Below are 23,561 nucleotides of genomic sequence, written 5' to 3'. Positions count from 1 at the left end.
AGCACGCTGTCTGCAGTCAGGGAGCGGGTCCTGGGTGATATAACAGCGTCGGCCCCAGCCTTAGATATTAAGTTATTAAAGGGGTTCTGACATGAAAAAAAAAAATGTGTACTCACCTTGCCTGGCCTGGCCCGATCGCCAGGCATGTCCCCTCCAGCCGGCATCTTCTTCTGTGCCTTTAAAGCAGAGCAGGAGCGGTCAAAAAGACCGCTTCCTGCTCTGGTCCGTCCGTCAGGCACTTCCGAGGTCAACGGACGGACCGCCACAGCAAGCACGTCACAAGCAGTGCTTGCTGTGGGCGGCCCGTCCGTCCTGGTTGAACTCCGGAGTGCTGAGCATGCGCAGTGGAGACGCAGCCCGTCCTGACTCCTGTCAGAGGGCACCTCTCCACTGCGCATGCGCGCGATCCCGGAGCGGCGCGGCTGCTGGAGGAAGAAGACTGCCTGCCGGGAGGCATACTAGCACTTTCTGCTTAGGTTAAGCAGCGCTGCTGATTAGAGCCACCTGATTGGCTCTTCGGCACCACGTGACTGCACAGCGTGCACCAATCAGGTGGCTCTAGTCAGGCTGCTTAACCTAAGCAGAAAGTGCTAATATGCTGCCGGGAGATGACCCCCCGATGTCAACAACAACAGATGAACAGGTAAGTATAAGATTTTTATGCTTTAGCAGCCATTAACCCATGGGTTCCCTGGGTCCATTAGGCAGACCAGGGAACAATGGCTGCTAAAGCATAAAAAAATTATTCATGTCAGAACCCCTTTAAAAACAAATTTTTGCTTAACTGTCAAGACTTTTTGGTGTCAAGGGGAAAAGCACAAAAAAAAGTTTTTTTTTAACTTTTCTTTAATTTTGTTTTTTATTTAGACACAATTTTGATCTTTTTTTTACACTTTTTATATCCCTGAAGGGAACCTGATACATATCACCTACGATCACCTACGATCACTATGATAAAGCATTGCAGGACAGAAGTCCTGCAATGCATTATTGCGATCATAGGCACTGGCAATGCAGGACTCCTGTATCTGGCATCCTGTTGCCATGGTAACCTGACGGCACTCCGCGATTACATTGCGGAAGTCTGATGACATCACAGAGGTGTATCTACATAGATCGCGGCGTGCAAGGGGTTAACAGGGGGGTCGGGGTCCCGATGCAACCCCACTGTTGCAGCAGGAGGCCGGCTATCGGTGACAGCCGGCTCCTGCTGCCGGATAGCGCAGGATCTCTTTTGATCTCACACTTTCCACAGGACATAAGTGTACTCCTTGTTGCGTTAAGTACCCCTCTGCCAGGACGTACAGTTACGTCCTGTGGCGTTATGTCCCTTAATCTACTATGTTCCATTTATAATACTCATGTGTTTTTTTATGACTGAAGGTCCTTTTGAGCCCTATCAGGCCTATAGCTATTTTGTTGATATGCCTAGGTAACTTTTGGCTTCTCACCCTACTAACACAATCACATACTCTTTGAAAATACCCTGTGATGCTATGAATTCCTACAGGTTCTGTCTAGATCCCGTCTTTTTCAAATACTCTAATGAATAGATAACCAAAGACAAACTTTCAGGTCTTTTGACCACAAGTTTCTTATATCCTACAGTACTGGACTATGCTCATATTAAACAACCATATTTTATTAGTCTTTTCTGCAAATAGAAAAATACTCATTATGATTAACACCAAGCCATGATGTTTATGAAGATTGCTTGTTTTTTTAACATTTATTGAAAGTATATTTGTCCCAAAGATATGAGATAATGGACTATGCTGATGTCTCTTGCAATATTTACCCTAGGTCCCTCCAACGAGACGCTATTCCCATGATGAGACAGATATTTTTACCACAGGTCAGATACCGGCGTTCCTTCATGGCTGGGGATCTGCAGAAGACATTGCTGCTATTTCATTCTTCACACTGCCGAGACATGAAAGACGCAGTAGCCTAATAATGTACCATGAAGATGCCAGCTTGCCCTATCGAAAGTGCCGAAAAGCCTCTGAGAGCCTCATTTCACTAAAACACTTTACCCTGGAAGAACTGTACAAAGATGACTTTAAGTGCTTTAGCAGGGAAGAAGTGGTCAGTTTTATTGATGACACTCCTCTGCCAAGTCCAAGGAAAGGTCCTATAAGGTCTTCTTCTATTGCTCTTATTCCCGATGCCCTACAGCATCCCACACTTACTCATTTTACCCTGACAGACTTTGAACGAGAGCCACAGGTATTACGGAGATTCTCACCCCATGGAAAAAGTTGTACTCTAAATGTCCCTAGTCATCATAGACCTCATGATGACCATAAAAGATTCTATACTGAAGGCTACCGAAGAAACCGTAATGGTCAAAGACATGTTCAGAAGACTGAATCTCAGAAATTGGATGGGGTAACCTCCAAAATTAGCTCTGGTGACTCAAACAATTGCCAGACGGACCTAAGCAGTACATGGACTGGACAAGACCAACCTAACAAGGTAGAAGATAAAGGAAGTACAAACAGCTTTTTGAGTTCACCCTCGGCATCATCTGGTTACATAACATTTCATTCAGATTCCATTGGATCTACATCTTAGGGATTGAATTTTTTTGCAATTCTTGGACTTTTCCTTTTAGGTCAAGGAAAGAAACTTTGTTTCAGGGTTTACAATTTCTCCTTTTCTTGTATTTTAACCCGGAACTGGAAACAGCACCAAAGAAGAGAACTTGTATTTTAATAAGCTCAACAGAAACAAATTTTTAGCTTTTTCTTTTCTTTTTCTTAGGGAAAATAAAAATCAGGAATACAGATTTATAGGTCATAATCAGCTTGGGTTCTCCTGATGGAGTAAAAGCATAAAATGAAATCAAAGAAAAACTGCTAAATACGTTTATTTTCTAAAAATAATAATGCATCCAATTCGTTGTACATGGAAAATGTGTCTTAAAATGCATTATCTCCTTACACGTCATCATCAATAAATATATTATGCATGCTTATGTATTTCCTCTGTCCATTCTCTATAAGTGACTTTTTGATATCCATTTTACGATTTTCTATTATATTGAACATAATTCGTTTTGTGTGGGCTATGCCGATGAGTTGAAAAAAATAGACTTAATTTAAAAAAAAAATCAAAAAGAAAACTCAAGTATTATACCTATTATGTGTGGTTTTCTGTGTACTGTATCGTTTTGAAAGGGGCAAAAATAATTTGCTGTATTTTGATTTTGTTAATCAAAAATGTAGCATTGTTTAAACTGATTTTGTATAAAAAGAGGGTCATCAAAGCCAAGGCCTGCCCATGTTTTATGTCTAGCTTCCAAATATATTATAATGAAAAAATATATATGGCTAACTTAGGAGAAAATTCCTACAGTTGTGAATAAAGATTGGCACATGCTGTACTATAGCAAAAAACGCTGAAAAATGCTAAAAATTATTATAGAAGACAATTTACAGGAAAAGTGGTTGAATGTAACAAAAGAAAATTAAAGCAACCCTACAGTTTCAGACAAACCACGATGGTCACAATGTTGGTAAACCAGAGCAACGACTTGAGTCTTAAGGTCCTTTTACACTCAAAGATAATGTTTCAAACTGCCGAAAGTTTCAAAGATTTACCGATGTATTTGCTTTAATGGCCATTAACACTTTATCATCTTCATTTGCATATAAAAGGACCTCCAGGAGTTGTTTAAACACACTTCCAGCTGTGCAAACAGCTGCCAACACATTATAGTATTCTCCTCTCTGTTAGTATAAACATGCCGTTGGGAGAACATCCTGCAGTCTTTTGAAAGATGAGTTAAATTCATTCAAGTGTAATGTATTTGCTCAGTTTTTTAGCGGCTTAACGATGGATTTTATGTGAAGTAAAATCAATCGTTCAAACGAAAAGTGCACGATGCCTGCGGTTACATGTAACGATTATCACTCATTTTCGGTCGTTTGGACAAATTTTGAGCAATATTGTTGCGTGTAAAAGGGCCCTTAAACTACCAGTGCACTATGAATGCGCAATGTGCATCAGGTAGTCAGGGAAGTAGTGTTGGTTTATCCATAAGTGAAGCATCACTTTAAATCGATTTTCTGAAATATCAAAGAAAAAGGTTATGCAGCCTAAAAAGTAGAATAAAATTGAATACTCATTCATCCCAGTTGCTCCCTGTCCAGCGCTGCAGCCTCGGTGCTCACCTTTTTTTTATGTCCCAGAAAACCCCTTTAAGTTTCAGTGTTACTTCTCCCTGGAGTTTCCTATGGTTCCAGCCCAAAATAAAAAGCTTAGTGTTTTGCTGTATTGTAGCAAATAATACAGGAAGGGTGTGAAGAGCCTTTCAATGCTTTTATTGCTCCACTGCATCTAAAATAAAAAATAAACAACTTTGCAAACAGCCTGAATTAAAAATCTCCTGCCATCTTGTGTATACAGCTGTTATACAGGCTTATGTGTCTCCATGGCTACTGACTTCAAACAAACTCTGTGTAGTCTGATCCTGCAATCATGTGTTATGGTCCATTAACATGTAATGATAATCAATCAAAATTAGTTCAAACTCACAGATTTGAGCGATAATCGCTCAGTGTAAATGCGAAAAAAGCACTCACTATTCGTTTGCGGCTGTTTATCGCTAGCAAAAAAACTTTCGCTGGCTTCTCGTTGCGTGTAAACACTCCTCACTCAGTGCTTCACATAGAAAGTGAAGCGCTGAATGAGAAGCCAGTGAGAAACCAGTGATGTTTTTTAGTCTAAATGCTCTGCAAGAGCGCTGACGACCTTAGCAGTGACGTCAGCACTCGTGCAGTCGTTTAAACGACTGTCAGCCTGTGTAAAAGGGGCATTACTCTGTTCTATCTGCCTCCTCTTCTGTCTGTATGTAAAGGCATAACTTGAAGCTCCTCGGCTCTAGTATGAAATCTGTAACAGGTCCCAATCTTCCATGTGCCATTTATAATGCTTGTGCTTTCTCATGTAGCAGAGTAACCCTTGGGTCCCCTTAGACTCTAGGGCCTGTATGCAACTTTTACCTCTGCAACCCCTATAGGTATGCCCCGATCTGTTGGTTATCAGGAAAAGAGGGCAGAAGAATGGGAGTAAGGGTGCCTCTGCATGGACTGACAGCCGTCACAGCGATTCTATCTCTTGTACTGTCACTTCCATTCAGAATAAACAGGCAGTTGCTCATAGATGACTGCCATGTTGGGTCCTGTTTTTACATGGGACGACAGTCACCAGTAATTGCTCTTTTGAGCGATTATTTAGGTGAATGTCAGCCCATATAAAACTACCCCAACACATGCCTGCATATCGGACTACACAGGATTTGTTTGTAGTCTGTAGTCTGTAGCCATAGAGACAAAGGTCAGGACAGGAGCTGTATACACACAAGGCTATATGACATTTTTAATTGAGCTTACTTGCAAAGTTGCTTCTACTTGTTTAAGATGCATTGGTGCAATCAAAGCTTCAGTTGCAAAAGTATACATACTCAATGACTGGCACAAACTTTTACCAATCTATTAGTTATTTGCCTTTGGACTAGGATGCTTATTCTTGGTGGAGGATAGTGGAGATCAAAATAAAACATAATGTCATATGAAATTAATTGCGACTTTGTACCTCTATGGGGTATTTTAATGCTGTATGGCATAACTGATATTTTTTGCTCATTTCTTACATTTTGCATCCTCCATAGACAGTGGATAAATGACTTCTATACTTTAAGTGTTTGTCTGATAGAAGCACTAGCACTTCTATAATAGCATCCATAGAGTTGTTAATTGGCTTTTAATCATCATTAGCATGCTGTTTTAACTCATTTCTTTCCAGAGCGCATAGCTTAGAGGAAACAGTGGTCATGTGACTTATACATTGTTGTGGATCAGTAGGTAAGTTATAAGGCCGGGCTCACATGAGCTTATCGGTACAGCGCATTACTCACACGGGTCTTGCGCACATAATATGCTGTACCAATTTGAAGTAGGTGGTCATGTTGCCACTCACACGACTTAGGCTCTTTAACACGACTGTATCCGTTCGCCCGTACATGCCGTAAAATCGCATTAAGAATTGCCGCGATCGAGTCCTGAACTTTAGCTGCGTTTTTTCTGCCGTTGACACACGCGGCTGCTGCGTATCGCTGTAGCATGGAAATCCATCGATCGGCAAAAAGTCTTGAAATGACTGCTAATGCTTAAATAGAGCCAGCTGTCTTCTTTTCCCAGGGTTGTATGCCGAGTAACTTCCTCCCCACCTCCCTCTTTTTTTTCCTGTTTCCATAGAAGTCTATGGGAGCTTCCTGCGTATCTCAGCAAAAGATAGGGCAAAACCTATCGTTTGACGTGGCGTGTAAAATCGGTGTTATTTTCCTGGCGCATTTTTATTGACGTGGCTAAATAGCTGCGTATATACGGTCATGTGAATAAGGCCTTACACAGGACATACACGCACAAGATAAATCGCAGCCTGCTCTATCTTGGCGCGTATTCACACGCATACAAGCCAAGATAGTACATGGCTATCGGTGGCACTCAGCCGGTACGCAATGACATTGCATTTGGCGGCGTGCCGCACGTCTAAATCTCGCAGCCTGCACGCTGCTGGAATACACTTGTGAGTCCGGCTTAACAGTTCTCAAAAAGGCAAAAATCTGTTTTAAAGGGAATCTCTTTCTAAATGTATTTTTTAGGGAAATACATTAGAATACTAGTGCAGCCATAGATGAGGGATGACAGCAGCTGTTCCAGCGTTAAGGGTGCCTTCATACAGGGCATATTTGTTGCCGGTTTTCCGTAGTGGAAAATCAGCACAAACTGCATAGACAACAATTTTGCACCTAACTGGTGGCGATTTTGCAGTGAATTTTGGTGCAAATTTGTCACGGGTTTCAACCTTTGAATTGAAATCCACTGTCAAAATCTGCAGTGTAAATTGATATGCTGCAGATTCAGAATCCGCAGCTTATTTTAAACACACTGTTGATGCTGCATAGAATTTTTCCTCTCCACGTGGATGACATTTTTAAAATCTCATCCTCACGGCTCGTACTGTGAATGTTCCAGATTTTCTGCAGGAAATTCCGCCGCATTTAAATAAAAACAAATAAATCTTGTTATTTGTATAGCACCAACCTATTACGCAGAGTCATTTATTTATTACATCCCATGAAGGCATCCTAAAAAAGTGGTCCAGCGACAAAAAAATTTGTCAAAGGGTTTTTCAGACTTACAGAAAAAATGATAGAGGGGGGAAGGGACTTGTTATTTGTTCAGCGCCAACTTACTCTGCAACATGCTTCAGGTAATTTATTACCCCCCAGCAAGCTGGGTACTCATTTTACTGAATCGAGGATTGAGCTTGCAACCTTCAGGTCGTGAGCAAGAGCTTAGAACTGCATACTGTTGTCTTAAAATTCTGCGCCACACGAGGCCCCCTATAGAAGACAGAAAATATTTAATAACAACAAACTTAGTCACATTCAATGCACCAGAACCCCTCCCATCCAGCGCTACTGCTCCTATCCTCACCACCTATGTTTACATTGACTGCAGTGGTGACATTCCATATACACTACTGCAGCCAATCACTGGCCTAAGCAATCTCAAGCCATATACCGCTAGGGCCAGTGATTGGCTACAGTGATCATGTATTTATGTACAAAATATCATGGCTGCAGCCAAAGTAAACACAGACCAGTACTGAAGAGCGGAGCACTAGGACCACAATCGTGTGGGCTTTACGCAGTGGGTATGACTCGGTTTGTTATTTTCAACCATTGTGTCCTCTCTACCAGTTGGAAAATCACTTTAAAGGCTTCTTCCCACCGGCATGTTTTTCATTAGTATCTTGTCAGACAAAATCAGGAGACTCCTCTCTCCTACCCCAAGGCTATTTACATATTACATAGACGGTCATTTTTCTAAGCATCCATCTTCCGGCAACATAATCAGCTGTTTACCAGGATATGCAGGAGCAGGAGCCGGAGAGATCAGCAGATCACCATTGTAACTTTCATTTTCACGGGGTTGTATAAGTGGGACAACCCGTTTCTTACAGAGACATATGAAAGGTATTATTATACATGTCCATTGAAGTCAGTAGGTAACCATTTAATTTATGGTAATGCCAAGTTTCCATCCCACCCCTGAGCTGAAGCCAATCCTTGCATCTACTCTTTGACCCACCTGAAGAAGTTCCTTCCCTGCTACAATGATGCAACTCCTTTGATATCACATGAGCATTTCAAAGGCCTAGTAATGATGGGATCCAGTGCGTACATGCAGATTATAGAATGTCAGCCAAACTGTTAGGCCAGGTTTGCATATACAGTGGATGGACAAAAATATGGAAACATCGTACAAAATGCATGCCGTAAAATCGGTCTCTACATGTCTTATTGAAATATGATTTATAATCCCATGTAATTTATGTGGAGGTAATATGACACAGATGCTGCCATTGGTCAGGGGTTTGAGCCACTCAGCTGCTGTTAACAACTGGCTCCCAAAACCACCCAGAGCAGGGCAAGAGGTGAAGTAAACACAAATTTGGCGGGAAAGCTCTGAGCCAAACAGGCGTCAAAAGGGCAGTTCAGTGCTAATGGTAAAAATACCATGCATTTCATATAGTGTTTTCATATTTTTGTCCACCCCCTGTATATGTAGCAGTCCAACCTCTTCCTGTCAAGTGTTTTATTAAAACATTTTGCTGCAGGATTGAAAAAGTTTACATGCAGTGTTTTCCTGTCCAACCATATCTGGCTATACATACCAGACTTCAGTATTTTTCCAATGGAATTGTACAGATAACGGGTCGCATTGAAGGTGGAAATAAATCTGAAATGAATCATCTTTGGCTTCATGCACACGAGTGTTTTTTTGCTACGGAATCCGTGGCTGCCGTCCGCCTCCGGGTTCCGCAGCAATAACCCTCCATAACATGCTATGGAAAAATGATTCTCCATGCACACGAGCGGAAACCAATTCCGGTTTCCTCTCGCAGATGCAAAATCGCAGAATGCTAAAAAAAAGCAATCCGACCCACGGCAATTGCAGACGGGCCATAGATTCCACGGGCAAAGCAGGATTTTTAAAAAAGAATCTGAAGTGTGCATGTCCGACAGCGAGCCATGTGGACCATCCACTGTACAGAGAAGCCAGAAGAAGACAGGTCCACGTGGACGCCAGCAAAGAAGACGATAGGTACATAGGGTCACCTGCCGCGGTCAGGGACGGATTCAGTGCAGGATTTCGCAGCCAGAATCCGGACATGCCGTGTGCATGAGGCCTATGTGAGATTTTTTGAAATGACAAAAACATGGCATTTTAACAGGGATGGTTTGGATCCACCATATATGACACTAGGGGTGTATAATAGGCACTGAAGGTAAAGTGCCCAGAACGTCCATTTGTGGGAGGGGGACCCCAGGATCAACTACTGAGCTTTTTTTTCAGCCAGCTCAAAGATGAATGGCCGTATTAAACACTGTTCATACCCAGTACATTGAGTAGGTGCGGCATTGAATACACAACGCCACTAAGAGACAGAGTGGGAACAAACAACAATGCACAATCACTGCCATACACAGCAGTAGCTGACTTCACGGTGGTAAAACCCTGTGTGATGCACGCAGTGTTTTACGCCTATGGCCGTGGGAATGAGCCCTAAGGGTACTTTTATACCTAGTGATAATCGTTCACCCGAGTGAACGAGCGAATGATGACACAGTTGGCTCGTTCACTCAGGCAGTGAGTTTAAACACAAAAATCAATTGTTTATTATAAGGGCTTCAACAGACGAGCATGTTACGTAATATGTTTGCTCCCACGCAATTTTTTTGCGCAGTGTACTTTTGTGGCTGACATACGCTCATGCGAAAGAAGCCTTAGGCAGCCAAGCTCAGCCCCTGTCCCGCCCCTTGTCCATAGCCAGCAATGCAAGGAGGTGCAACGGGGCGGTGCTTAGCTCCACCCCCTCCCATTGAAAAGAGGTAGGAGAGCAGAGGGAGGGAGTTTAGCAGCCAAGCTGCTAAACTCCCTTCCAACTCTGGCTGCTGTCATGGGCTCCCATAAAAGCCCATGCAGTGGCCGATGTATTCCGGCCCAAAAGATAGTTCCAGGACTATCTTTTGGGCCCGACGTAAAAGCGCATGGTGCTACATTGGTCGACCGGGCACTTTTACGTCACAAGAATACAGCCATGTGATCTGATGCATTGAAATCCAATGCATCAGATCACATTCTCGTGATCCATAAGAATCCCAATGGTTGGACTAATCAGACATATCCGCTATGCTGTGGATAGGGGATAAGTATTAAAGAGGTATTCAAGATATTTAACGCCTTGCAGTACTGATGACCTATCCTCAGAAATCAATGGGAACTGTACCTTCTCTAGCATTTTGGCTCCGACCCCAATGCGGGCATCCGGCTCCCCTGCAGTGAGTTCAGGGCTGAGATCAGGTGATTGCCAGGGTTCCCTGAGCTGCAAACCTGCACTGATCAATTACTGAAGACCCATCCTGAGGATAGGTCATCGGTACTAAAAAGGGGTTAAATGCACTGAATACCCCTTTTAAGTTGGCACAACGTGTTTAAATTTGGAAATTATGTTTTCAGAGCAATTTATGTGAGACTTAAAGGTTCACTGACATCTAGAGATAGATGTATACATGTAGATGGAGCTGTATTAAAGGGGTTGCCCTGTTTCTGGACAACCCTGCTTCAATATGGCTGCCTGCATTAAAAAATAAAACTGGGATATACTTACCCCTACATTGCCACTGGGATCCAGCACTGCAGGATCAGCGCTGGTTGTTGGAACAGATGATGTCACAAGAAATAACGTGACCACTGCAGCCAATGAGAGGCTGCAGTGTCACATTCCTGAACTCCTGACATCCTGGCACTCAGGATGTAAACACCAATGTAAGGAGAATGAGTGGTGATACCACAGCAATCAGCTGATTTCCTGTGACATCGTCTGTCTCAATCACCGGGACCACAGCGGGGCTGTAACTCTGGATTACCGTGTCCGCAAAGGAGTAAGTATATCTCTGTTTATTATTTTAATACAGGCTGCTCTGTTGAAGTGGGGTTGTCTAGTTACTGGACAACCCCTTTAACAGACTCACTGATATTTGGAAGGTGACATTTGGAGGTTCATTCATACTTAGAAACTTGAGTAACAACTGTGTTTGCCAAGGGAAGTTACAGCCCGCTACATGTGAAGAATGTAATATTACATAGAGACAGTCAAATTAAAAGGTGACCCTGTAATTCAACAATGAGCTGCATCCAAAGTCACTTATGACACAATGGGGACGGTTGCGGGGAGGTTTTATTTAACTAGGATTTGAGCATCAATTCCTTTCTATTTTAAAGATCTTTGCTTGCTTAGACTGAATTTATGCAACCAGAGTCTAGAAAACCATAAAGACCTAAGAGTTAGTGTGTACTGTCTCGAAGTGAAGTCATACATTGTAGCAAATCATGAGGATAGAAGTCACAGAGAGACAGAGATTATTTGTACTGCATACGATTGCAGTAAATTCTTATAGTAAGGTAGCTTTAATAAGTAGTAGAAGTATTAGCACTGCATGGGGTTTTCTAAACCTCTGGATGTAAAAAAATAAATATCCCTACTTACTGACAGCAAGCTGTGATGCTGAAATCCATGAGGAATTGAAACACAAAGTGTAATCATTTGCAGCACTTTTCATTATACAAGGAGTACAGTTTATGTACATAAGACTGGAAACCCCTCTTTAAAATGAACATATAATGTATGTTCTATCTATCTATGGCAGTTACAGAAAAAGCATAGAGCAGCTAGTTCAGCTGTTTTTGTAATCCTAGCCATTGGTGGCCAAGAAGATCAGTCTTGTAGTCCCATCTCAGAGTCTGGTGCTGTTGACAGTGAATATGGTGCTTCTGAAAGCGAGTGAAGAAGAGAGCTTTCATTGCAGGTCATGTACAGAAAATGGGTGCAAGTGCAAGTGGGGCCACAGAGTTGGCAGTGGGCACAAGTGGAGCCACAGAGTGGGTGCTGGATGCATATAAGACCACAAAGTGGGCACTGGGTGCATGTGGGACCACATAGTGGGTGCTTGATGCATGTACGATCACAAATTTGTGCTGAGCACAAATTGAACTACAGAAAGGGTGCTGGGCACAAATGGGGCCGCGGAGTGAGGTCTAGAAGTATGTGGAGCCACAGAATGGGCAATGTGCACAAGTTGGGCCTCAAAGTGCATGCTTGGCACAAGTTGGGCCACATAGTGAACATTGAAAACAAGTGTAACCACAGAGTGGGCAACATAGTGGGGCACTAGTAACATAGGGGGGTTACTGAAAGGAGCATTAAGGGTAGCTGCAGGATGGAGACATTGTGAAGAGACACGTTGTGGCTGGAAAAAGTCTTCATGGCAGTGTCGACCCACAGAAGAAAAATGATATTGAGCAATCAGAGAGTATGCCACCTGTGGTCACAGGAGGTATGTGCATTGCAATCACTATCACTGTATGGAGCTGAAAGGGTCCTTTTACACAGGCAGATCATCTGCCAATGGTAACAAGCACTGACGGACAAGAGCATGTTAGTCAGCACTCTTTGGTCTGTTTTAACAAGCGGCTATTGACAAAGCATGTTGATCGGCACTGTTCACATGTAGCAGATGATCACTTGTATGGGGACAAATGATAATTAATATGATTGTTCGTCCCCGAATAGCTATCATTGGTGGGCTGTGCATCTCTGTGTTTACACAGGAAGATGTGCAGCCAATCAGGGAGTATTTTTATGCTTGCACAAATGAGACAATCAGTCAACAAACAAGTGTTTGCTCACTTGTCGGCTGATGCTTTGCAAATTCAGACTCTTGAGAGGGGGATTTTGGGGGTAATTGCCCTTTAAGTCCATCTTCTGTATATGGACTCCTCCTGTTGATGAAGTTGTTCTTTTTGTTACTGGGGAGACATTTCAGTTATTATTCTCTAGTATTGTGTTCTCAAGAAAAATGATGATTTTAAATGTATTTGCCCTTTAACTTTTTCGTCTAGGAAAAATGTCTTCACAAAAGACTTGTTAGTTAAGGCGCCACAAAAACCCATTGTGTAACTCACTGCCCTGCACCTAGTGACTCAACTCACTGTTATGGTAATGGATCCTGAGATTCCTCCCACTTTACTGACTTTCTGTCCCTTGGGACTTAGGTTGGGTTAACAATCACTAGTTTTGGTTGATTCCCCCCATAGTTCCTTTTGTGCCCATCCATAACTATATAACTGGATGAACACCAGTACTTTCATATACATATACAGCTACATAGGGAATAGGCTACGGATAGACTGGAAGCTCTTTTGTCATGGTGGGAAGATGACATCTCTCAAAGACCCATCTTCCAGTGAATAATAGGGGGCGTAGCAGCAATTTTCTGCGCTCTGAGGTGCCCTGGGATTTTGCCGTAGAAGCTTAATTTTCAACAGAGATAAATAAGAGAGATTTGTTCTTATGGGAAATACACAAATTCTTGCAGAAAGTGAGTGTTTATAAGTCAAAAGGAGACTTCACAGTTGGTAAAACAGTCATTCTAATGTAAATTGTTAAAATAAATTAGTAGATAGATCTATTAATGATATATAGATAGATATGAGATAGATATGAGATAGATAGATAGATAGATAGATGTGAGATAGATAGATAGATAGATAGATAGATAGATAGATAGATAGATAGATAGATATGAGATAGATAGACAGATAGATAGATATGAGATAGATAGACAGATAGATATGAGATAGATAGAAAGATAGATATGAGATCAATAGATAGAGTAGATAGATAAATCGATATGAGATAGACAGATAGATATTAGAGAGATAGATAGATAGATAGATAGATAAATAGAGTAGATAGATAGATAGATAGATATGAGATAGATAGATAAATAGATAGATATGAGATAGATAGATAGATAGATATGAGATAGATAGATAAATAGATAGATATGAGATAGATAGATAGATAGATAGATATGAGATAGACAGATAGATAGATAGATATGAGAGAGATAGATAGATAGATAGATAGATAGATAGATAGATAGATAGATAAATAGAGTAGATAGATAGATAGATAGACAGATAGATAGATAAATAGAGTAGATAGATATGAGATAGATAGATAGATATGTGACAGGGTGTGTGCTGAGAGCTCATAAAAATGTATGTTTGAAACGTATGCAAACGCAAACCCATATGTTTCTATACATTGCCCACAGATTGTAATGCAAAAAAAGGTATACATTTTTTAAGCTGCTTTTTTGTAGGACAGAAAAGTGTAGTAGGCTATGCTTTTTGATCTCGCAAAAAAACATATAGAAACATTTGCTTGGCTGAACATAGTTAAACATAAGCATTGCTTGCCTACATTTAACCCACCACAGCTTATGGGCCCATGAAACGCTACTAGAGATGAGCGAACGTGCTCGGATAGGCACTACTCGTCCGAGTAATGTGCCTTATCCGAGTACCGCTGTACTCGTGCTCAAAGATTCGGGACGCGCTGCGGAGCGGGGAGCTGCAGGGGAGAGCGGGGAGGAACGGAGGGGAGATCTTTCTCTCCTCTCCCGGCCGCTCTGCCCCGCTCCCTGCTCCGACTCACCTGTCAGCAGCGGAGCGCCCCGAATCTTTGAGCACGAGTACAGCGGTACTCGGATAAGGCACATTACTCGGACGAGTAGTGCTTATCCGAGTACGTTCGCTCATCTCTAAACGCTACGTTTTTAGTTTCCTTTTTGAAGTAAAAATGTGCGTGTTTTAGGGATGACCATATGACAGTGTAGACGAACTCGTATTCCCCCCACTTCCGGTATCCTTTCTAGATAACCCTGACATGGTGGTAGAAGGCTTCCATGTTCATGGCATGGGCAAACACTGTATATACTGTGACAGAGACATGGCTGTGAGGTTTAGAAGTAACTTTATACAGTGTTCAAAGCCCCTTGTCCCTTTGTCATGTTAAGCCTTGTGAAGTGGCAGGACAGATGTTTACTAATTCACAGCAGACAATGGCATCGGCCTCATGTATAACAATGAAGCCAAAGCCTTTGTCTCTATTGAGGCTTCTTCTTCCAGAGCTGAACTGCAAAGAGAAAGCCTTTTACTGACAATGTAGCAGATAAATCTACTTTCCCTTTTATTATGTCCATGAAGAGGTTGAGTAACACAATATGATGTTAATAAGCCCTTAGTCCCCCTGTTTAGCTCCTCACATCAAATGCACAGCCTAGGCATCAGCCATTGTCCCCAAACCAAACCAAGGGCCCTTAAACAACTCTATAGTCAACTCTATAGAAATTCTCTGCTCTCTGTTTGATCTGAGATTACATTGCTGAAGATGGACACGTGCCCTTTAAATCCCTTTAATTTATCGATGTATTACATATTTTGGTTACTTTCCATTTTAACTTAATATTATGGATCTCATCCATAGGTGGAGTCCCCTGGGATGCTGCAAATTTGAACACAGCACGGCTGGGGTAGAGCTTAGTTATTATAGCCAGGCCAGGGAAATAACTTCAGTAGTAAAGGGCGGTACTCTAATTTTCCTCACTGCAGGTTGGATTTTCGAGCTTCTCTGTCACACTGTTGAATTGAAAATTTTCCTGTGGATCCTGCAAAATAAGAGTCCCAAGTAATCATCAGGATCTGCATCAAGAATACATCAGGGGTTTATAGATAAGGAACTGTATCCCTCCAAGCTGAAAAGTGTTGTTCAACCCCAATTCCAAAAACATAAGGACACTGTGTAAAATGTAAAGAATAAAAGAATGCAAGGATTTGGAAATCTCATATAACCATATTTTATTCGCAATATCAGATATATTGATATACCACACATATCAGAAGGTGAAAGTGAGACATTTTTCCATTTCATTTAAAAAATATATTAACTCATCTCAAAAAAAGTTGGGCCAGGGGTAACAAAAAGCTGTAAAAGTAAGTGGTACTAATGAAAAACAGCTGGGAGGAAATGTTCTGCCAAGTCACATGACTGTTTATAACAAGTGCATGTTAGAGAGGCAGAGTCTCTCAGAAACAAAGATGCTAAGAGGTTCACCAATCTGAAAAACTGCAACTTAAAATTGTAGAACAAATTCAGAAAATATAAAATTGCAACAATTTAGAATATTCACTATCTACAGTACATAATATCAAAAGATTCAGAGAAAATCCATGTGCACAAGGTACAAAGCTGACTGTCAATATTGGATGCTTGAGATCAACGGGCCCTCAGGCGGCACTGCACTAAAAACAGGCATGATTCTGCAATGCAAATTAGTGCATGGGCTCAGGAATATTTCCAGAAATCATTGTCTCTGAACAGATTTCACAATATAATCCACAAATGCAAGTTAAAGCTGTATCATACAGAAGAAGCCATATATCAACACAATCCAGGAATGCCAGCATCTTCTATGGGCCAAAGCCCATTTAAAAAGGACTGAGGTAAAATGGAAAACTGTTCTATGGTTAGATGAATCAAAATTTGAAATTCTTTTAGGAAAGAAGCGGACACCGTGTCTGCGGACTCAAGAGGAGAGGGACCCTCCAGATTGTTATCAGTGCACAGCTCAACAGCCTGCATCTCTGATGGTATGGGCTTGCATTAGTGCCTATGGCACGGGCAGTTGATACATCTTGAAAGGCACTATCAATACTGAGCAGTATATAGAGGTTTTAGAACACCATATGCTCCCATCCAGACAACGTCTTTTTTGGGGAAGGTCTTGCATATTTAAGCAAAAATAAGTTAAACCACATGCTGCATCTATCACAACTGCATGACTCTGCAGAAGAGGAGTCCGGGGGCTGAACTGGCCGCCTCTAGTCAAGACGTGTCACCAATAGAAAACATTTGGTTCATTATGAAATGAAAAATCCAGCAAAGACAGACCAGGACTGTTGAGCAGCTAGAATCCTACATCAGACAAGAATGGAACATTATTCCTCTTCTAGAACGCAATTGATGTCCTCACTTCCCAGTTTACAGACTGGGTGGTTTACAATGCTGATTTTCAATGGGTGTCGTTGGATTGTCAATTAAGTCTAACATTACCCATTGAGAGATAGATAGGGACCACCCACTTAACAAATTAAGAGCGCCATGGGCCGAACCTATGAAGAACCAATCAGGGCGAAAGAAGGTGAGTATAGATAGGTCCCCAAAAGCAGATTGGTGGGAGTCCACTGCTTATCTCAAAATGCCATCTGTTGAGCAGTGGCCCAATTTGGTATTGCAGATCTTTCTTATTGAGATGGTTGGGAGAAAGCTGCAATACCAAACTGGGCCACTGTGCTATGGATGGTGTTTTGACAGTTCTGGCCATCCGTAGCTGCTTGTCATCAATTGATTGGCAGGGGCCGGAGCAGCTGCCAATCTAGTTTTGGTCCTGGATGACCTGTTTAAGATAAAGAAATATAAATGATGGCTTATCTAAAGTGATGTAACATATCTTGCATATCTTGTTATTTTTGTTGCTGCTGTTATATTGCTATAATAATAAATAGTCCTATTACATTTGTTGTTATTTACTATCATGAAAGCCATACTGAGTGGACCTTTGTGTAATGTATCTATTCATTAATTAGTTTTTTCTTTTAAAATGTATTTGGCTATTACTTTGCCGGTTTATTATTTTATTAACTGCATTACATGTGTTTTTGTAGCTATTTGATAGTATATAGTGGGCATTGAGCAGTATATACTGCATGTGTAGTTTGTACTCTAAACAATATACATTTTCTAAATTATTTTAAGTACTTCCATATGATCCATATGAAATGTTCATATAGTCTGGTAGGATACTGTTATTTTACCCTATTTAATGTCCCCAGGATTGGGATTTGGGGAAAATAATGTTTCTATTAGTGTACTCAGTGTGAGAGACTGTCCTGGAGGCTTGGGCACTATTTCTAGGAGCGTATAGAATTGCAAATTTGCAGAGACAAGCTAGTTATTAGCAAGAAGCTGTGCTCCTAGATAGACCGTGAAACCGATTCTACACATCCCGGGAGCAGTCCCATCCCACAAGAAGAAGGCTGCACCCCTCGCTGGGACCATAACATCTTCACTTTAATGGGACATGTCGCCTAATTTTCCACTAGTTAATGTCAGAATGGACTAGCACTATTAATAGCCGTTAGGGACAAGAATTGCTGGATAAGCATTTTGTACCAATTATTTATGCCACTGAGAATCGCCTAGAGGGGAGTGTGGCATCGGGGAATTTCAGAAAATCAAATAGCTACTTATCGTCTGTCTGTCTCTTACACTGGATATAGTGTGAAATATTTTTAGTTGTACAACTACCGCGTTTCCCTGAAAATAAGACAGTGTCTTATATTAATTTTTGTTCAAAAAGGTTCAACTTTTTTTACATGTATAGCTGCCTAGACACTATTTAAATTGACTTTTTTAATTAACTGTTAGCAGGGCTTAATTTTGGAGTAGGGCTTATATTTCAAGCATCCTCAAAAAGCCTGAAAAATCATTTTGCATCCTCAAAAATTCTGGAAAAACATGCTATGTCTTATTTTCAGGGTATGTCTTATTTTCAGGGAAACAGGGTATCTGTAGCATTAATCAAATTTGTATATTTAGGGCCATACGCTGCTCCATTATCGCCTATAAGGGTTCCTTCTGACAGACATATTTGTATATGCAAACATTGCGTGCCTAACACAGAATAGAACGAGGTTGATTTGTGCGTCAAGCGGCATATAGTTCAGTAGTTTTTGCGTACGCAAGGCCTGTTCATATGTGCGCGCAACACCCCAACGCCTTGATTTAAAAGGCTATTTAGCCCAATGCGGTCCAAATGTGTTTTTTCATGTAAAAGCATAGTCAGCGTGTTGCACAATGCACACCTCCTATAGGACCTTTGCTGCGTGCGCAAATATGTCCGTCCAAAGAAGCCCGAATTCTATGTAAGGTGCACCAATGTACACGTAAAACAGAACATGCACAACACACTGCGCAATTCTGTGAAAGAACACATGTGGACCTCTTTAGGTTAAATAGCCTTTTAATTCAAGGTGTCGTGCAAGTGAACAGGCCCTGCGTATACATAAAGTATAGTACTATGCGCTGATACGTGTGCAAGTTAACCTCGTTCACTTCACAAATACATTGCGGTGAGTCACGCATATTTGCGCATACCTTCGTCTAAAGCCGCCCTAAGTGTATAAATATGGACGCTTTTTCACACGGACTGATGGTCTTCGTGAAAAAAAAAACTGATGGCATGTCCTATTCCTGTCCGTTTAATGGATAAGAAATAGGACATGTCAGTGTACAGAGTCCGTGTATATTGGACAGCACACGAATGGGTGTCCGTGAACTGTTCAGTGCAAGTTGCACTCGAGTCTCTCGGGAATAGCGCATATTCTGGGTAATGTGCATAGTGTGCATCCATCTAGCTGAAATGGAACAAATAGGATTTTCTTCCCTGATTGCATGCGATCAGTAAAGAGCGCTGCCTGGTCCACTCAGAGAACATTTGATAAAATCAGCACTTGATCCAGCAATGACTCGCAGAGTCGGTAATTGGCCCTGACAATACCCAGAGACCTGCTGAGACATAAGCTTTTAATCGGAGCACTGCTCAAGCCGGAATTATGAATTATGTTTTAGAATGTAATAACGTCTTGCTCGTTTTTCTCTTTTCATTGCATATTATGTCTAATGAGTAGAACGCTAGCGGGTCATTGCGTATGAAGTGTTTTATTTACAAGAGATATATTCAGAATGTTAAACCTCATAATTGATATGGCCTCTATTAATGAAGAGATTATATGTGCTGCCAGTGCTGATTAGTAAGGACTTATTCACATGAGTGCAACTGACTGCACCCAGACCGCATACTGAGACTCATTATAGTCAATAGGGCTGTGCAGACATGGCCTGTATAAAAATATGGCAGCATGCCCTATTCTGCTCTGATTTCTCAGATGATAGGTCATTTTTGTGCACACAATACGTAGATAATAGAACCCATTGATGACGATGGGTTCATACAAATTCCATTTTTGTACGTGCGAAGAAATAAAAATTTAAAAATGCAGCATACCCTACTTTTGTGCACCAAAGGTCCCCATAGAGGTCTATGATGTGTGCACCAATGCAGATGCATTAAAAACAGCACCACTCCACTGGAAAAAGAACACATCTGGAACTCATTAGACTAAACAGCCATTTAAATCAGGGCGTGTTGGTCTGCAAATGAGCATGGTCTGCGAGTGCAAAAAGCACAGTCTAATATGCCGATACGCGCAAATATGTTGTGCTGAGGTGCGCGTAATTATCCAAATGCTTGTGTGAAGGAGCCCTAAGTCAAGGGGTGCACAAAAAAAAGTGGATAATAAGTAATGCTAGAAAACAAAGTAAGCATCCTTCACTAGGCTCCAGGCTACCATGTGAACCCATCGGCACCGCGCAATTGTGTCTTAAAGGTTTATAGGGGCAACTACTGTTGCTCTATACAATATACATGCATTCCCAAGATACAGTCTTTCTACTCCTATATGTGACATATCATTCAGCCAAGAGTCAAGTCATGAGTCTAACCTTTGGGTTTGGCTTTTAATATTAAGAAAAGTTATGTATTAATTACTGAACATTTACATGCTAATCATTATATATATATATATACCACAACATTATCAAAAAATGTAAATCTTTATTGAATTAATATATAAAATAGCAAATAAAAAGAGGCAGCACATATCACTCAGAGAAAGCAGGGAGAAATGTAATACAACTATTGTGGTACAAGTGAATCCTAATGTATAATAATCACAGTAACGTAGTACATCAAATGACCAAAGATTTAAATGCCTACATGATACTAATTAGATACTAAAAGACCACAAGAGTGGGTGGCAATTCATCAAGTGTGAACATGTAATAACACCACTTATAGTGCTACTAAAAACAGCCCTAGTGCTCATATAATACCTGTGATATATAGCATAGTGCATACATAATACAAACCATTCGCCCCTAACACCAAACATATATATTACAATGTATAGTGCCTTCACACTGTACCAGACAAAGAATGGCTGGGCACACTAGAAATACTCGATGTTGCATACCTAGGGTCACTCATAGCAATAAAAAGAACTATACTGAAATTGGCAATTTAAAAAAAATACAAACACCCCAGTAAGACATTATGTGCAAAACAGAGGAGGTCCCTCATTTTTAAGAGAGAAGCTACTATGAGCATCTAATCAGTGCACCTTTCATTCATGCATCATATAAACAGTTCATGGATTTCACCGGGAGCTGTTTAATGGTTAATTTTTCCACCCGTGGCCCTGAATACTGGCCATGTTCCCCCACAGATTGGATATGATCACTGGGGGTTCACTAGGGAAAAGTCCTTTATAACTGCCAAAACTCAAGTTAACACGGCCAGTATTCACTATTGGCAACCTGCCAATTACAGTGAGAACAAGGCTAAAGGTTCTCTAGCCTGGGTAACTTTTCTATGACTTTTCTATTTCCTATAACAATGTATAAAATACCCAAACTCCCAAATCATTTAAATATATTTGAGCAAACTCTAGCTTTACACATTTCTACCTTTATTTAACTTCACATATATCATGATCAGTAGAAAAAGAGTGATTCATGTAGGCTATATACACTTTACAATCTCACTGAGCTGCATCTAATACCCAAGATTACATATATTCTTATAAAGAACAGAGAGGTTTGCCTCCTGAGGAGGCGATACTATGGGTCTAGATGGATCACCAGGGTCTCCACACATTCTGCACTGGAGATCTGCTGCTACTGGGGTTCAGAATAACAGGACTGGGGATTATGGACAGTGCTGGCTGCTCAATGCTGCATGAAGAAGGTGCTGCTTCATGAGATGGGCACTTGAATTTGTCGGACTGATGACTCCATGTATTGGGCTGCGCAGAATTTGTGGACTTCTGGTCAGAGGAGAATCTTGTAGGAGATTCAGCACTACAAATTAGGCTGCTGTCCTTGGTGCTGAAACAAGGTGTCGGCAAGACCAGGGACTGGTCCTTGTTTAGAGTGAGATGTCCTACGTGTCCACCACACTCCTCAGACTTCAGCAGGAACTGGCTAACAATGTTCAGACAATTCCTGAACCCTGCTTGATATTCTGAACTTCTGAAGACTGGAGCACCTGCTGGATGGAGAGATCATTGGTTAGCTTCAACGAAAAATCTAAAGATCCTCAAATCATTGGCCCCAATCCATTACCGCTATCCCTCAATCCCCATTTCCACTTGCTTTAGCAATATTACTGTTTATTTAGTCCTGTCAGCTTCTTTAACATTGAATTAGATGGAGAGCTAGAAATTAATGAACAGCTATAATTGAATGGATGGCTATAATTTAATGAACGGCTGTAATTGAATGAACGCCTGTAAATGAATGAACGGCTATAAATGAATGAACGGCTATAATTAAATGGACAGATATGAGGGAAGATAAATAGATGGAAATGAATCAATAGATATGAAGTAATAGGTAGATAGATAAATCAGTCATATCTGAAGAAACCTGAAAGCAAGCCAGACAGGATGAAGTTTCATTCACTACCTTGTACGCTGTTCTGGAGAGTTTTCAAGTATTTTACAGTAAGTTCCAGAATATCTGCTTTTTCTAACTTGCGTTTTCGAATCTGTAAAGGAACAAAATAATGGAATTTCATATTAACAGCTCTGCCTTCCATATACTGTATGTGAGCTTTAATAAGAATTACCCAACATTTGTCAGAGAACAGAAAACAGATCACTTACATTCTGGGAGTAATTCTTTTCCAGGAGAGTTTTCAGTTGCTCCAAGGACACATTAATCCTGGCTCTTCTCTTCTTCTCCATCAGTGGTTTGGAGACCTGGAAGATAACAGTCATTGGCAGTGGTCTGCTAATTGGCTATACCCGAATAGAAATTGTGCCAACTGGAGAAAACATCATATTGAGAGTATACTGACCTTCCTGAAGCTGCTGGACTCTAGATTGGTCACCATGGTGGAGATTATTGACTCTTCTCTGGAAAGACAAGCTGTAAGTGTGATGTTGGCACTGAAGGAATCCCATTTATACAATCCAGTCATTTACATCTGAATAAGACACTTGACCTGTGGCTTTTGGGCATCAAAAGACAAAAGACTGACTCCAATGTCCAATCAACCATGAACTCTTTCATAGCACAATGATTGAAGAAACACTGGTTTTATAGAACCTGCTTCACAAAAGAGATTCTGCACTGCTGTTCTCAACAGACATATATAAGGTTAGATAGGTAGATATGAGATATGAGATAGATACTCTACATTGCATTCACTATGATTTGAACATAACAGATATTCTGGCAAGAATTGTACAAACTTCTACCAGTGGGGAAAAATAGATATGTCTAGCTGAATGCCTACCAACTTCCTATGAAATGGGTGACATGTTTAATCTTTTCTAATTTACCCAACTAACTTTTTCCAAGGAGATTGACAAGCTGAAAATATTTAAATA

General features: G+C 41.1%; 2 protein-coding genes across 2 annotated transcripts in view; one reads left to right on the top strand and one right to left on the bottom strand.

Moving 5' to 3' along the window:
* The window catches only part of GPR153 (G protein-coupled receptor 153), a 64,094-nt gene extending 58,533 nt beyond the window's left edge, over positions 1 to 5,561 (top strand). The window contains exon 6 of the mRNA XM_066607326.1: positions 1,804 to 5,561. Coding sequence (XP_066463423.1) covers positions 1,804 to 2,577 — 774 coding nt within the window. The 3' untranslated portion in view covers positions 2,578 to 5,561. The remainder of the gene's footprint in view (positions 1 to 1,803) is intronic.
* Positions 5,562 to 21,803: 16,242 nt separating this feature from the next.
* HES3 (hes family bHLH transcription factor 3) lies at positions 21,804 to 23,062 on the bottom strand. The gene is made up of 4 exons (XM_066572368.1): positions 23,027 to 23,062; positions 22,833 to 22,928; positions 22,633 to 22,714; positions 21,804 to 22,213 (listed from the first exon to the last, which is right to left on the bottom strand). Exons 1-4 carry the CDS (start codon positions 23,060 to 23,062, stop codon positions 21,804 to 21,806), a joined length of 624 nt encoding a protein of 207 aa, XP_066428465.1.
* Between the last annotated feature and the right edge of the window lie 499 nt (positions 23,063 to 23,561).

Source organism: Eleutherodactylus coqui, chromosome 6 (assembly GCF_035609145.1).
Source record: "Eleutherodactylus coqui strain aEleCoq1 chromosome 6, aEleCoq1.hap1, whole genome shotgun sequence".
Lineage (NCBI taxonomy): Eukaryota > Metazoa > Chordata > Amphibia > Anura > Eleutherodactylidae > Eleutherodactylus > Eleutherodactylus coqui.
Note: the sequence above shows the minus strand (reverse complement) of the source record. Positions and strands in the feature narration are given on the sequence as shown.